Genomic DNA, 17458 nt, shown 5'->3' on the forward strand with positions numbered 1-17458 from the left:
TCGTGCGCACAGAGGCTAGAAGACATCCTCAGATCACTCAGAACTGGAGTTACAGGTGGTTGTGAGCCACCTAACCTGGATCCTCTGCAAGGAAGCATGTGCTTTTAACTGCTCAAGCATCTCTGCACCCCCTAACATCTTTTTTCTTTTTTATGATTCACTGATTTTATTTGTATTCATGTGTGTGTGAACATGAGCACATGCATGGGGTGACTGCAGGGGCCAGAGGTTCAGGATTCCCTGGAGCAGGTAGTTATGAGCTGCCCCACATGAGTGCCAGAAATGAACTCGTGTCCTCTGCAAGAGCAGTGTGAGCTCTTGGTTTTTCAAGACAGGGTTTCTCTGTGTAGCCCTGGCTGTCCTGGAACTCACTATGTTGACCAGGCTGGCCTCAAACTCAGAGATCCGCCTGCCTCTGCCTCCCAAGTGCTGGGATTAAAGGCGTGTACCACCCACCCGGCTCCCAGCATTGCTTTTCTTAAAGAAGAAATCCAACAAAAGTTATATTTGAAGTTTTCATTTACTGGCTTTGTCTTCTTCCTAATTGTTTCTTTAATTTATAGATCTGGAAACCCTTTTCTCTTCTCTATCACTCTCAGGGTAACCTCCAATATCTTTCCTTTCACGTACTTCCCAGTGTTAAGGATGAGCTTTAGACTTTCACCCTTTTTCTGCACATCCTTACTGCTTTCTTTCCACAGGAGATATGGCACAAGATTTGCTGGCTAGCGAGGCTTTATCTTCGTATTAATCTCATGTCTGAAAATGTAGGCTGCAGTAACATATCAGACATCTACCCTCTCTCCAAACCTTTTAGCGAGAACGATTTTAGTTTGTGAGAAGCAGAAGGCTGCACTGCTTTTACTGTGAACTAAAGTTATTATACATTTGGAGAAACTGACTGTGTTTTCTGCCTTCTATTGACAGAATGGCACACGAAACTTCCAGGACTTTGACTGTCAGGTAAGGACTGTCTGAGCACCAGAAAGGCTCTGTACTGGATCCCTACAGTGCCTCTGTCCTTGTGCTGCTGGTCTTAGAGGAGTGGATCTTGTATTGCTGTTGATTGATTGTTGTGTATTGTTTTGTTTTGTTTTGTTGAAGCAGGGGCTGTAGCCCAGGCTAGCCTTAAAATCATGACAATGCCTCTATGCTTCAGCTTCCCAAATTCTGGATTTACAGGCATGAACTACCACACCCAGCTGGAAGTGTGCTCCTCATAGCTAATCATGACTTCTTAGTGTTCTTTTAGTCACTGGATCAAGCTATTTAAAGTGATTTGCTATCATATTCACGAAGTGTCTTCTAGGAATCAGTCTAAGGACTTTAGGTTACTTGGTTGAGCTGTGTCTTTGTGATTGAGATCTCCTTTTCTCAGATGACATCAGAGTCCTTATTTGTCACAAGTGGAAAATGGGAGGTTGTCACCAGACTGCAGTAAAATAGATGATGGGCAGTTTAGAGAAGAGACATCTTACTAGCAAAACTGTTTCCTAAACCAAATTATTATTAATACAAGATGAAGATTTTTCTTGGCCTTACGTTTAGAAATGCAAACTTTATCCTGGCTCAGTTTTCCTACATGGAAATGTTCTTCATAATCTATTGCCAATTAGAAAAATCAGTAAAGTGAGCCAGCAGTTCTCTACCCACCTACTTATCTGTTAACTAGTCCTGAAAAAAAATTCAAGAAAGGAACACACAGAGATATATAAGGAACCTTATGAGCCCACGCAGCCTGACTTTCCCATTCTGGGATTTGTGCCATCGCTATGACATGAAGTCGATTCAAAGGGTACTACTGGCAGGAAAGGATAGCACTTCAAACTGTAGTCCTTGTTTCCAGTATCCGACCATCCTGCATATCCACAGCAAAGAATTATTTCCAGTATGTACTTATGTTAAGTATAGTCTTTATAGCATTAGCACCGAAAGGAAAAAACAGTCTATGCAATTCTTGTATTGAGAATTTTTAAAAAATACTGTTTGTATTGGCAAACCAGTTCTATCGTAATTATTGGTCCCCTATGATAGATTATCTATTAGATATGATTTCTGAAATGTATGTTTTAGAGAAGCAAAGCAATATTATAAGGTTTTTATTGTTTCTTTTTTCTGGGTGAAGATATTGCGTGATTAGGACTAAAAAAGCTGCTCCTTCTAAATCCATTACTTTTTTTTTTTTTTTTTCTGGATTAGTCCAGAACTAACATTTAAGAAATTCACTTGTCCTTAGAGCTGAGGTTATGGGGCAGGTTAATTGTGGCTTACTGTGCAAGGGCAGACTGGTAGCATTGTCTTTGGGTTAGATGTGGCTCACTGTGCAAGGAGACTGGTAGCATTGTCCTTGAGCCCACTCCCAGCTGGTTTTTTATGTCAGTGGCAGAATCGCCCCCTGTGCTTTGGAGTCAGTTACTCAGATTTTAAAAGTCTTGAGAACTTTTGATACTTTGTGACAATGGGGCAGTCAAGGCTGTGTTTAGCTGTTTTTAATTTAATCTGACTTTAGTTATGGTTTGAGTCCAAGTTGAATGAGTTGGAGTTGATTGCTTTCAACATAATTTGCCTAGAAGGAGATCACTGAGATAGAGTGACAGGAGGACTCGGTGTAAGGCACTTTAGAAATAGTATTTGTGCACTCCTACCTGAAAGCATTTGCTTTCATCAGGTACCAAAAAGTTAGGAAATTTAAACCATCTATTTCTTCTGCCTCTGTCGTCCTCTCTCCCTTCCTCCCTTTCTTTCTCTCTTTCTCACTGTGTGTGTGTGTGTGTGTATGTGTGCGCGTGTGTGTGTGTGTGTGTGTGTGTGTGTGTGTGTTTTGTGCCCTCTGATCTTCACCTGGAGATGGAACCCAGGGCCTTGCTCATGCTAGGCAAGTACTCTGTTTTCATATGTAAATATATGTATAAATTTAAGTGAAATTAAAATTAATATTAAGGCTTAAAATTAGTCTAGCAAGGGCTAGTAAAATGGCCCAGTGGGTTAAGCTACTTAAGACTTAAGCCTGATACCTGAGTTCAATCCCTGGAACTTGTATAAGGTACAGGGAAAGACCAACTTCATAAAGCTGTTCCCTGACCTTCACTTGTATGCTGTGATATGCATACACGTATGCAAGACACACATAATAATACTCTAGCAAGGGACCAGTGAGTATGTAAAGGCTTACTGCATAAATCTGATAATCTGAGGTCAATCTCCAAAATCCATTTTTTTAAGCCACATGTAGTCAGCAAGATGGCTAAGCAGGTAAAGGTGCTTGCTGCCAAATTTTAACAACCTGAGTTTGATTCCCAGAGCCCACAGGATAACAGGAGAGACCAAACTCTCACAACTTGTCCTGTTACTTCCATGTGCCCGCCATGGCATGTCCAGTCCCATCCCGGTAAATAAATAAATATAATAAAAACTTTGGAAAAAAAACCTAGACGCAATGGTATGTATCTATAATCCCATCACTCCTATGGTGAGAGTGGAGGCAGAGACAGGAGAATATCCTAGAAGCTCACAGTCTACCTAGCCTGGAGTACACAGTATGACAAAAACAAGAGAAACCCTGCCTGAGCAAGGTAGAAGGAAAAAGTGACATTTAATGTTGCCCTTTGATCTTCACACGTGCACTGTGCGGTGCATGCATTCCATAACAACAGCAGCAAGAACAATGATCACTGCTGCTGCTATTGCTGTTCTTATTTTAAGTTGGAGCTGTGACATAACACAATTGTAGAGCTCTTGCCCAGCATGTGTGAGGCCCTGGATTCAATCCCCAGCCCTGGAAATCAACAACAAAAATCTGTTTTCCTGCTTTTATTATTATTATTATTATTATTATTATTATTATTATTATTATTATGAAGTCCAGTACTATTGTGTTTTGCCTGTCTTTGGAAATATGACATACTTTCTTTGATTGACATACTTATCTGATTGATAAGAAAGTTTAGACCATATTTTCACCAATATAAAAATACAGTGGTTTTTTTTTCCTTCTAGTACTGCTAAAAATAATTATTAATCTTGAAAAAAGAAGCATACCTAAAAGTCTTGATACTTTATGTGAAGCTTTAATATCTTCTGGCATTGTGAAATACAACTTTAGTTTAGATCTGATAGACATAGAATGATAGCAGGTGTTTGTAATTGTCACATGTTTGTCAGTTTTGGATATACAGGTTCTCTGTGTTAAAAGAAAAAACTGAGTAGGGATGTAGCTTAGTGGTAGAGTTCTTGCCTAGCATGTGTAAGACCCTAGGTTTAATCCACAGCATTCACAGACACACACGAAGGAAATATCATCTGATAGGAGCCCTAAGGCATAGGAACTGTGATGTGAGAAGTCAAAGATGGCCCAGCTTGGTTGAGGCTTTTTTCAGTTTGTTTTCTTACTGTGATAAAGGCCATGACCAAGAACAACTTGGAGAGGCAAGGGTTTATTTCATTTTACAGTGTATAGTCGATCCAGGAGAAACCAAGCTAGAAACTCAAGATAGTTACCTGGAGGTAAGAGCTGAAGCAGAGGCCATGTAGGAGCTCAGCTTACTGGCCTGTTCCCCATGGCTTGCTCAGCCTGCTTTTTTAGATAACCCAGGACCACCTACCAGAAGTAGCCCCAGCCATTGTGGCAGATCCCTCTACATCAATCATTAACCTAGAAAATACAGACTTGTCTACAGGCAGTCTGATGGAGCCATTTCCTCAACTGAGGCTCCCCTACCACCTAACTCTAATGTCAGATAGACCAAAAAACCTCAGCCTCCTAGACATCTATGGCCACTGCTAGGAGAGAGAGCAGAGCAGAAGTCCAGCCAGCACAGTCACTCGCTAAAGGGAAACACCCTGTGGTGTTGGTGGTGTTCATTACAACTGTACCACAGGGTAAAACGGTCTTTCCTTTGGCTCTTTGTTTTGCCTCAAAGAATATGGGATGAAAATCTCAGACAGTCACCTCAGGATCATTAACCAAATGTACAAATTATGTCCAAACAGCAGTTTTCTCTTCTGTTTTCTTTCCTAATCAACTGTAGATCCTACAGATCATTTCAGCAATGAAAATATAATTAAATATGTACTATTTATTGATTCTTGTCACAAGTGGCATCGTTGCTGTTTAGCTCCTCTGAGGCAAACAGAAGTTAGACTGTAGCTGTAGAGTAGTAAAGGAAGGTGTTGTTCGAGGTGATGTGGTTAGAATTGATGAGAGGGAGGAAAGCAATTACTGTATAATGACAGTGGCAAGCCTCTCACTGTCCCTTAGCCTTTGAGGTGCTTCTTGATTCTTTTCTCTTGTTTGATTGCTTAGAAATTTGGAGGTAGAGCTGAAACAAATGCTGTAGCTCCTCTGTACATACACTATGTCACCATGTGGAAAGTAACACTTTTCCTAGGATGATCCATAGCAACTTAAGAAAATTCAGACAGTCAGGTGTTGATGATACATGCCTTTAATCCCAGTACTCGATATTAGTGGATAGTAAGAAGCTCTTCTCTGGCAGGATATATCATTCCACAGAAGGAGCTGATAATGAATGATATAGAATAATCCAGGCTTGGCCAAGGATTGAATAATTCCACATTGCCTATTTCATATTAGTTGCTCTGAAGAGGACCCATTTGAGGAGCAGATAGCATCACTATAGTGTGAATCAGAGTATATGACCACTTCTATTAACATGTTCAAACAGCTTTAAACTTCCGTAGATCAGGTCACTTGGTGAATGGCTTGTTACCAAATAAGAATTAAGTTGGTGTCAAGAGGGGGTCTTTACAGAAAAATCTAAAGTTAAAAAAACAAAATAAAGAAAAAAAAAACCAAAATCATAAATTACCACCTGCATGTACCTTCTGTAAGTAGAGGGTGTATTCATCCAACAGACCATATCACATTACAGACATGAAGGCTACCAACTTTTCAAACATTACAGCCCAGAGCCAGTGCTACTGTAACAATATGATAAAGTCTAGGACATTGTTCTCATTGGTAGAGAAATGGTCACATATGAACGTCATGCACACCCCTGAAACACCATTAGAGAGAGTTCTGGGGTGTTGTACAGGGTTGGTTATTTGCTCTTTCTCTCTCCTCATTGTCAGCTAAGGTTGTGGAAAGAAGATATTGGAGCTGGTTCTGAAGGAGGAAAAGACTTTAGGTTGACATATTGCAAAAGAGTTTCTCACATGAAAAACGTGACTTGTGGGAAGGCTAGAATTGTGGGTGGCTGCAAAGCAACAACTAGATGCCTAAAAGTGTTGTGTGAACTAGAGTGAAAAGTGTGAGATGCAAGAGGGGAGAAAGTTAAGAGTAGAATCAAGAAAAATGTGTCAACAGAACTTTAAACAGGGAACTTGATAAGGCAGAGACTAAGTAATTGACAGGTTTTTTAGTTTGGTTGGGTTTTGTTTTGTGTGTGTTTGTTTGCTTGTTTGTTTGTTTGAGACAGGGTTTCTCTGGGTACCCCTGGCTGTCCTGGAACTCACTCTATAGAGCAGGCTGGCCTCAAACTCACAGAGATTCACCTGCCTCTGCCTCCCGAATGCTGGGGTTAAAGGTGTGCACCACCACCACCAATGCCAATTGGGTCTTTTGCTGTGAGAGTACACAAGTGAGCCTTATCCCTAAGTACAGTAGTTAGGTAGTAAATGGAGCATTATATTAAAAAGCCCTATGTGTTGGCACTTGCTGTATAGCTCAGAGGAAGTACGGTTGCCTAGAAGGACCTGAATTCTATACACATCACACATACACACACATACACACATACTTCCTACTTAACAATGGAAGACTCATACTCTAGCATGATAATTAGGAAGAGTAACATTCTATAGTAGCAGAAATGGTGCTAGAATGGAGAAGAAATAGTGGCAGGCATGAAGTGATCATGCTTTAACAGATATCAGAGATAAAGGACCAGTGTCACTGTGACAACTCAGTTAGCTAAAAGGAGAGGACATGAGAAAGAGACCAAAGCTGGTGATTATCCAGCTGGTAGCATCCTATCTCAGGTTACTGACAGGCTCACTGACTAAGGTGCCATCTTGGGTTGATAGGGCGTGGCAGTCAGGATAAGTAGAGATGCCAGCAACCTGTGTGAGCTTAGGTTGTCTCCTAAGCCCTGCGTGTGATGGGATGTGTTCATAAAGTACACAGCCTCAGAGGTGGACACCAGAGCCTGTGAGAAACCACCTTGAGCTCCACCCTCTGAGCACAGTCTGCCATTGTGGGCCACATTCTAGAATGCTGGTGTGGAAGTCCCTAGAGAAAGAGCCAGTAAGGCAGATGAGGGTTGACTACAGCAGAAAGGCGGTGGCAGCTCACACCTTGTAGTGGCCTGACCATTGAATTAGGTCCACAGCTGTGATCTCTGCACCTCTTCCCCTAATTTACAATGGAGATGTATTCACAAATCTCCACAGAGGTTAGTGCCTTCCTTCTCTTCATGCTGTTGCTCTTAGACCATTTACATTCACATTCTTTCAAAAGGGAAAGGAACTCCAAGAAAGTAACAGAAAACAATAGACCAAAATGGGACAACAAATAGATAAGACTCTTGGTCTTTTGATGTTTTGGTTGTTATGGGGAAGTGGGGAGTAAGCTCTCCCTGGAATGGATGAAATTTTGTTTAGGGCCCAGTTTTGATTCTGAATTTCATGTACATTGTGAGTGATCATAAAACAGTTACAATTGCCCTGTTCCCTTACTCATTTTAAGGTTAACTCCATCTTTGACAACTCTTTTATTTTTAATTTTTTAAAATTTATTATAATTTATTCACTTTATATCCCAGCTGTAGCCCCTCTCTCATCCCCTCCCAATTGTGCCCTCCCTCCTTCTTCTCCTCCCATGCCCCTCCCCACTTTTAAAGACAGGGTTTTTCTGTATAACAGAGCCCTGGCTGTCCTGGAAATAGCTCTATAGACCAGGCAGGCCTCAAACTCATGGAGATCTGCCTGCCTTTGCCTCCCGAGTGCTGGGATTAAAGGCAGCAGCTCCGTTTTTATCATGGTTCTGTTCTTCCCTTTCCAGTTTATTGTCCATACCTGAACAGGGAAGGACTGGGAGAATCCTGTGTTAAGGTCACATTGTAATTGAGTGTTTTCTTGGGTCTCAGGCAGTGGCTTATCTGAGGTCCAAATGGACTGTTTAAGAAAGAGTTTATTAGTGGTTTGGGTAAGGCAGAAGGAAAGCTCTACTACTAGGTGGTCATAGTAACAAACTTAGGAGACCTTTTTTTGAACTGTGATGTCAAGCAATTAGAGGATTTTTTTTTCTCCCACAATTGTTACTCCATCCTATATATTTCTCAGTAAACAGAACATGGAGATGAGATACTGTCCCCTTGAGTTCCCTTACAGAATCCATTCCCTTCCACAAGGAAACAAAGGCCTAGGATTGGCATACATTGCTTCTCTTCCAATACCGTATTTGTTAAATAGTGTAAACACACACAATTTGTGGTGTGCTATGGAATGTTTTTATGAATGATTTATTGTACACACAGTCTTCTGCATCCTGTTTTCACTGGGCACTGTCTTTTTAAGAATTTCTTGGACTTAATGCTTATACTGCTAGTTTACTCATTTTTACTTCATTATATAAATAAATTATAATTCATTAATTTCCTTGTTATATGAGTTTTTAAAAATAAACATGGTTGATCATTTTGTATATATAATTATGTTTGAGGATTGTTTAGATATGCCTGAAATGAGGATTGTAACCAGGGACACATAAGATAGTCTTTTTTTTTTTTTTTTTAAAGATTTATTTATCTACATGAATACTCTGTCTGCATGTACACCTGAAAGTTAGTAGAGGGCATCAGACCATATTACAGGTAGTTGCTGGGAATTGAACTCAGGACCTCTAGAAGAGGAGCCAGTGCTGTTAACCACTGAGCCATCTTTCTAGCTCCCGAGATACTTTTTAAAAATGTATTATCTTATTTTTTATGTGTGTATGAGTGTTTTACCTACATGTGTGTCTAGTGCAAGCAGAGGCCAGAAGAGGACATTACTGGAGTTACAGATAGTTGTGAGCCACCAGTGGGTGCTGGAAATCAAACCCAGGCACTCTGGGAGAGCAGCCAGTACCCTTAACCACTAAGCCATCTCTCTAGCTCCCAAGATACTTTACACACACACACACACACACACACACACACACACACACGCCTCTGAAAGTACAGCTGCTGTAGGTAGGCCCTTCTTACTACAGAAATTCCAAACATTTCTCAAGAGCAGTTATTCTAAATTACCTGTCTGTCAAGTATACATGTGTGTTCCTTTCTACATTCTTGTGTATAGCATTTTGTGGGATTCGGTTTGTGTTTTCCTGATAGCTTCTTACTTTTCTAGGGAAGTACTGTGTTTGTCATAAGCAGTTATTATGTGTTAGTTGGGTTTTTATTTCATTGGTTGACACTTCTCAAAATATAGTCTTTCTTTTTTATTTTTATTTGTTTGTTTATTTTTTGAGACAGGGTTTCCCTGTGTAGCCTTGGCTGTCCTAGACTTGCTTTGTAGACCAGGCTGGCCTCAAACTCACAGAAATCTGCCTGTCTCAGCCTCTCTGAGTGCTGGGACAGACTATAGTATTTCTAAGGCAGAAATGACATTTCTCTGGTTTGCTCTATTAACTTCAAAGAGCCCAGCTCCGAATATAACATATAATAAGGGTCCAATTAGTAGATATTTAGTAAATTATTAACTTGGTGTGTTTGTGTGCATGACACACAAGACACATACATGTATCAATCCCCTCAGTAAATCTGGCCTGTCTATAAATGACAATAACAGGGATTTATTTCTTACACTTTTTCTATTCAAACCTTATGATTCATTTTATAACCATTTCACAATACCCAAGTGTAGTCTTTACTTCTTCCTTCCTTTATTTATGCCATTCAGTGGGCTATTGTAAGCCAAGTCAGTAACCAGAATATCAAATAGTCAAGTATGCATACCATGAATCAGTAAAGAGCTCTCTCTTTTCTGGCCTGGAGCCTAGAATTTGAGATATACTGATGTCTTATTAGTATATCTTTTCCACATGAAAGAAACCAAAGCCATAACAAGGCTCACTATTAAATAGAAAATTATACTGCAAGCCCATTGCATTTGTTGAGATTCACATTGGCGCAATTAATACTTTCTTATCCATGTGAAACTTTCCAAGACAGATGGAGACTTCAGCAGAAATTCATGAGGCTAGTGACCCGTCCCGTGGGCTAGTCGAACAGGGTCCACCTGAAAGAGGAAGTGGAAATTGGGGGACAGAGACGTGAAAAATGGAGACAAGACAGATTCCTGATCAAGTCTCAGTTTACTGAACGTACAAACAACACTTATAAAGGAAAGGGTACAGCAAATTTTTTTTCACAGTAGCAACACATCTGTGCCACCTGGCAAGGCATGCAGGAATTCACTCAAGGTCACACAAAGTCTGCTATCTGGTTCCCAAGGTTGCAAGGAGCTTGCTATCTACTTCTCAGGCTCAGAGCACCCCACTTGCAGAGACCGCCAAGGACAGTCTCTGAGAAATGGAACTATGGATAAGACCTGCATCTGCCAAGGCCAGGAGGCAGAATTCCAATTACCAGACTCCTTCAGGCTAGGTGCTATATTTTTTTTTATATAAAAGTTGGAGAGGACTAGAATAAATCTCAGCATTCTGTCCCCTCTTCCTTTCCCATCCATCATTCTCCGTGCTGCAGGCATTCCAAGAGCACCAACTGCAAACCTTTCTGGCTTTATTCAGTTCCCTGAGCTCAGCTCTATTCTCACTGCTTCTCAACTTAATTTTGCTTTGGTTCGTGTCTTAGGGGATATAGAGAACAAACTTCTGAGTACACCTTAAGCCAGGAGCAGTCCAGGATGTCTCGGCTTAAGAGCACACACAGCGAGGACCAGGAGTTAGTTAGTGGAGGCCACCTGAAAGCTACCAAGATTACCCCTATTCCAGGAGAAGCACCAAGTCACAGATGTGATCTCTCAGTCTCAAACACAACTCCTAGGGAAGAATGCACAGCACATGGCCAGACAACTTCCTGCCTCTAGGGAGCCATGGACCAAAGGTTTCATTCTACAAACATGGCAGCCAAGAGCCACTTCCTGTAAGGGACAGATGAAATAGGACACACCCAAGAAAAGAGAGGGATTCTAGGCAGATACACCTTTCTTTTTTTTTATAATTTTTATTTTTTTGTATTAATCACGGGTTATTTACTTTGTATCCCAGCCATAGCCCCCTCCCTCATTTCCTCCCAATCCCACCCTCCCTCCCTCATCTCCTCCCTCATCTCCTCCCTACCTCTTTCCAAGACCACTGATAGGTGGGGTCCTCCTCCCCTTCCATCTGACACTAGCTTATCAGGTATCTTCAGGACTGGCTGCAATGTCTTCCTCTGTGGCCTAGCAAGGCTGCTCCTCCCTTGAGGGGGGAGGGGGTGGTCAAAGAGCCAGCCATTGAGTTCATGTCAGAAATAGTCCCTATTCCCCTTGGATACCCTTGAGAACCCACTTGGATACTGAGCTACCATGGGCTACCAAATACACCTTTCTATGTCTACCAAAGTTATCTGCAGGTGGGCATGTGTTCAAGATCTTTGAAGACTCTGGCTTTTTACCTAGGAACAGTTTTACATCTTCAGTTCCTTAAGTGTTCTTTCCCTAAATATTTCCTCCTTTTTTATCCAACTTGCTACTCTTTTTCTCATTCCTGATTACAAATTCATGATCAACAAATCCTTGATTTCCTGGGCTCCTAAAACTGAGCATTGAGGACAACAGGGTATCTTTTTCTGTGTATTTATTATCTATTTGATTAGTAGGATTAGAAAGTTCAAATCGTGTGAATAGCCCTGCTTCTCTCCGCTAGACTTATACTTCATTAAGCCTTTCTGAGATTTTACATTGTCTTAATTACAGGAACATGACATTGAAACACCCCATGGCATGGTCCACGTCACCATAAGAGGCTTACCAAAAGGAAACCGACCTGTTATCCTGACATACCATGACATTGGGCTCAACCGTATGTATTTGATTTACAGCTTTTCATCATCATGTGCAATCTTTATATATTAAGGAAACAGTCTATGAGTTCTTTAAAAAAAACTTTCTAATTTTTTGTATGTGGCTAAATGCTTTTAGTGAATGTATGTATGTGCATCATATATGTGCTTGATGCCTGTAGATGTCAGAAAGGAGCATCAGATCTCCTGGAACTGCAGTTACAGATGTTACAGATGATTGTAAACCACCATGTGGGTGCTAGGAGCCAAACCATGATCTTAAAAGTAAGAGTAGCAAATGCTCTTAGCCATCTCTCCAGCCCCAATCAATGGTATTTTAATAGAGAAGAGATAGTCTTCTTTCTTCTTGTGTTAAGGGAGGAAACCATTTATTATTTATTTTTGATTTATTTATTTGTTTTATGTATATGTGTATACTGTTTTTCATGCACACCAGAAGAGGACATCGGGTCATATTACAGATGGTTGTTAGCCATTATGTGGTTGCTGGGAATTGAACTCAGGACCTCTGAAAGAGCAGCCAGTGCTCTTAACCACTGAGACATCTTTCCAGCCCCTAGTCTTCTTTCTTAACACTCCATCTTTATTGTTATATGCAGGATTAATGTTCTTAGGTAGTATGTAGGAAAGTGTGCTTGGGGAATTTTAGAACTAGTTTTTGCCTTTCTGTTATATCTGCTTAAGGCTGAAAGACAAATCTGTCAGCTATTAAGAAAGTAGAGCCAGCCAGGTACATTGGCACTCACCTGTAACCCCAGCACTTGGGGAGGCATAAGCAGGCTGATCTTTGTAAGTTCAAGGCCGGCTTGGTCCACAAATGAAATCCAGGACAGCCAAGACTATGCCGAGAAACCCTGTCTCGAAAAACCTAAAAGAAAGAAAGAAAGTAGAGCCAAAGTCCATGTTACTGATCCCATTGTGGTGGTTCTGGGGAATGAATGCAGGACTGCATTCATGTGAAGTAAGTGCTCTACCACTGACCTACATCCTTAGCCATGGCTGTTGTTGTTTTGTTTTATTTATATGTTTGAAGTTAGAAAAATTTTGTTGTGAGAAACTCACAGCCTATCACCACTTTTTTAAGGAGGTGCTCCATTGTGGTACAGTTTGGGTATCCCTATTATCCAAACTCAAATACAGTGCACACACTCTGCAGACATGTATCCTTCATGCTGCTCTGGCTTTCATAGCATTGAGTTAACGGCTCAGGCATGACCCTAAGTATGGGAAGTAAGGAAAGCCCAATGGTAAAAGAGTAAAAATCGAGACAACATCTTCTCCACCCACATAGCAGTTCTGACAAGGGACAAAGCCCCATGTGGTGAATGTCAGCAGCTGAGGAGATCCTCTAGCCAGGGTCAGGCAAAGGTCAGCGTTCCCTGTCAGGTAGAGGAACAAGGTGCATAGAAGGCAGCACTGCAGGTAGATGATCTGGTTCCCCACCAGGAAACCCAGCAAACATCCACAGGTAGTTTCTGCTGTGACACCACTGCATGGACCTGAGAACCAGATGTTTGTTCTCCAGTCACTGAGGTGCCTCTCTGGAGTCCTCCCTTCGGCAGCCTGAGTCACAGGCTTTGTGCAGACCCCTCACTTGAGCAGACTGCTGATGAGAAGGGGGTGAAAGAACACTGGCACAGCACACAGCTGGGGAGAGCTGGGGAACTCGTGATGCATGGGTGCTCTTGTCTCACAGATAAATCCTGTTTCAACACATTCTTCAACTTCGAGGATATGCAAGAGATCACCCAGCACTTTGCTGTCTGTCACGTGGACGCCCCAGGCCAACAAGAAGGGGCACCCTCCTTCCCAACAGGGTAAGTAAGGCCCCAGGGGAGATCTCTGGGAAGTATGCAGGCCAGGAACCAATGGGGGCTCTATGGGACTGCTTGGTGTTTCCCTCCCACTTGGTGGTGTTGCCTGCCTGTCTTTCTGCCCTAGGTCTCAGAAGCTTGTGTGTGCATCTGTGGAGGGCCCTGGAAAGCCTCTTCATGACCAGGACTTGGGTTCCTATAATCACAAGGCAGAGTGTGTCCAGATCACCCGCTTCTCGCTGACTCTGATCTGTCCCCTAACTCATTTACTTTACATTTGTCACCTTTGTGTCTCTTCCTAAATTGCCAAATACCTAGGCTGATCCCAGACTCTTTTGAACTTGCGCTGGGAGTGCCCTCCCATCTGAGTTCCCCCCTAGGGGTGGGTCTTGGACACCTGGGGAACCATTTATTCTGAAGCCATCTTGACAGGCAAGGGCACCATCTGCCTGGCCTTGGCACTCATCATAATCCTAAACTTGCTCTGCATGTCAGAGTCACAGGTGCCCAGTGTCCCTGGACAGGGGGCCAGTGAGAGCTTTTGGGGGAGGAGGGAGCCCTTCGCCTCTGCTGCTGCCTTGCCAATGACTTCTGTAGACATTCCAGACAAGTGAGAGCCTGCACCTGCACAGACACTGTTTAAATGCTTTGTGTTTGTTTGTTCCCGTGAGCCACACAACCCTGTGGGATTCTGTGTCTGTGCAAATAAGGAGCAGAGCTGGGACTCAGCCCAAGGAGTCTTGTTCCAGAATCTTTGTCAACTCTGTCCAAGCTGTTGTGTGTCTCAATACAAGTTGTCATTTGTCCAGGTGACAGCCGTCAAGATTGTTTTCTAATATGTGCACAAATGGTGTGAGAACACTCCATCCCTTACAATGCTCAGCAGAAGCAGGCTGACTGCCCTGTTGGTTGTGACCAAACATGGGAGATTATTACACACACACACACGTACATATGCACACACACACATGCCTATGCACACACACACACATAAGCACGCACATGAGCACAGTGTCATCTCACTGAAAAATATCCTGTCCCTGTCTGAATCTGTCACCTCTCTGACTTTCTCCTTACTCTTCCTGCTCTGGGCCAGCTCTGGGCTTGCCTGGCCATTTTATATCTCATCATAAATAAGTTCAGATCATGAATAAGCAGTTCATAAAATAAACTTTATCTTGCACCTAGGTGGAAGCAATGAGCATTTATTCTGAGGAACCCAAGTTCTGTAGTGGTACATAGGCCCAGGAAAGCATTATTTCCTGTTACAGTTAACTGCCTCAGTAGGATTGGTAAACTGCAAGCTATTTCCTTAGTTGACTCTTGCTGCTGGACATGCCTGAGCCTGGAAGAGAATGTTAAGGGTTTGGAAATAGCACATAGTGGGCCATCTACCCAGTTCTTTTCCTGTAATTCCTCTGATACCAGGAGTGTGGCCTCTTGTATTTCCTCTCACATGGCAGTCATGGAGGATTATGGAGCATGCCACAGTGTCTCCAGGCATTATATCATATTCTTAGAACTTTTTTTTTTTTTTTTGAGACAGGTTTCTCTGTAGCCTTAGCTGTCCTGAACTTTGTTTTGTAGACCAGGCTGGCCTCAAATGAACAGAGATCCACCTGCCTCTGCTTTCCTCAGTACTGGGATTATAGGCATGCGTGACCACACCTAGCTGGGAAAAAAAAAATCTTGTATTTTTCTAAGACTTCTAGACTGGTCAAGGTCTCCTAGTATCTGGGAACTGTGGGTGCTTTCTCATTCAGGAGGTGTTCTTCTGGGTTTCAGATATCAGTACCCTACCATGGATGAACTAGCTGAAATGCTGCCTCCTGTGCTTACACACTTAAGGTGAGTAGATGCTATGTTCTTCCAGTTTCTTCCCACTCATTGCTACAAAGAAACCCAGGTTTTCACTCCAAATAAACAGATATCATTCCATTGAGATCTGTGTCCAGTTCTATCACTTTATTGTTTTATCTTGAATATAGTCATGTACAAAACAGAAGAGTCCTTTGTTCATTGTGCTTAGTTGGGAGATGAGTGTAGTTGACAAACAATCACAATAAAATGCCTTAAACAAGGTGTGCCTGGGGGTATATCTCAGTATTAGAACACATGTTTAGCAAGCACTGTGCCCTGGAATTGGTCCTTAGCATTAAGAAACATCAGTACAAAGAAGTCAGTGGATATTATGCTAGATAAATGAGCATTTGTCTATCTACTTTAATAGATAAATGAAGCTAGCTAGGGAATGTCTCTCAGGTAGGTCCCATACAGGGCAGAATGCCAAGGCAGAAGAAAAGACTAATTATAAGATCAAGCAGAAAAAAGGCATGTTATAAAATCTGAGAAACACAGACCAGGTCTGAAAGATCAGATAAAAGTTGCAGTGTCTTTATTGGCATAAAAGAAAGACATTAGAAGATTTTAATCCTATAGAACTTTTAAAATGATTGCGATATGTATATAAATTTTGAGTCAGTAAAACTACTTAACTTAAAAAAGGGATTATTCCTGCTCTAGTCATGTGTAGAGGAATAAAAGAGAAACACATGGATGTAAGTTAAACAACCATAGTCATTCGAGAAAAAAATGAGGATAGCTTGAAACTTGATTCTGTGAAGAGATGGATTGAAATACATTGTAAGGGCTGAAGAGAGGGCTCAGCAGTTGAGGTTCCTACTCCTGCAGAGAGCCTGAGTTTGGTTCTCAGGCACCCTGCCTGCAGCTCCAGCCTCAGGGGATCCAGTGCATTCTTTTGAACTGCACAGGCCTGCACTCACCCTGCACCTACCCACACACAGATACACATAAACTCAACATCATCTTTAAAAATACAACAGAATTTGTTTATTTTAAAAAGTTAAAATATAAAAAAAGTAAAGGGGATAGTAATGAAACTATTTCTGAATAGTTTTGACAGGATTTGGTGATGAATTTTTAGGTAGTTGTAAAAATGGATTCCAGGTTCGAGACGTGTATACATATACACACACACAGTTTTTTTGAAACAGAGTTTCTCTTATAGCCCATTGTCCTAGAACTCGCTATGTAGACCAGACTGGCCTGGTCTCACAGAGATTTGCTTGCCTGTCTCTCCCAAGTCCTTTAGTTTAAAAGTGTACATCACCATACCCGTAGCATACTGTATTTAACTATAAAGCAAACTTGAAAGTAGGTGTTATCATCCTTGTTAACATAGGTAAGACGCTGAAGTTTGAGAAGTAAAAGAAGCTTGGCCAAGCAACTGTGAGATCCTGCAAATGCACCCAGCTTATGTTCTCTCCTAAGGTAGTTGACTCTATAAGTTGTTTATCTGTCCTATTCACAGTATGAAGAGCATCATTGGTATTGGAGTTGGAGCAGGAGCCTACATCCTCAGCCGATTTGCAGTAAGTACAGGAAGGGTTAGTCTCAAGTCTCAAGTCCCCCAGACAGTGTGTGGATCCCAGCTGAGGGCTGTGCTAAATGGCTAGTGTTGCTCTGGGCTTCTGTTGTTGGTTCTGTAAGTTCTAGCTGCTCTAGGCATATGTGTGTGAAGGCTTGCTTTATGTGTAAAAGACCTGAAAATCCACAAATGAGGACGGGACATTATAAAAAGACCCAGAAGTG

At 41.8% G+C, this 17458-nt stretch overlaps 1 protein-coding gene across 3 annotated transcripts in view; it reads left to right on the top strand.

Annotated features, from left to right (window-relative positions):
- The window catches only part of Ndrg3 (NDRG family member 3), a 65140-nt gene that overhangs the window by 29404 nt on the left and 18278 nt on the right, over window positions 1–17458 (top strand). For all 3 annotated transcript variants that reach the window (XM_060382940.1, XM_060382942.1, XM_060382941.1), the window contains exons 3-7: window positions 928–963; window positions 11926–12031; window positions 13729–13849; window positions 15632–15694; window positions 17178–17238. In XM_060382940.1, the coding sequence (XP_060238923.1) occupies window positions 928–963; window positions 11926–12031; window positions 13729–13849; window positions 15632–15694; window positions 17178–17238 (387 nt within the window). The remainder of the gene's footprint in view (window positions 1–927; window positions 964–11925; window positions 12032–13728; window positions 13850–15631; window positions 15695–17177; window positions 17239–17458) is intronic.

The sequence above is a fragment of the Meriones unguiculatus genome, chromosome 4 (assembly GCF_030254825.1).
Source record: "Meriones unguiculatus strain TT.TT164.6M chromosome 4, Bangor_MerUng_6.1, whole genome shotgun sequence".
Taxonomy (NCBI): domain Eukaryota; kingdom Metazoa; phylum Chordata; class Mammalia; order Rodentia; family Muridae; genus Meriones; species Meriones unguiculatus.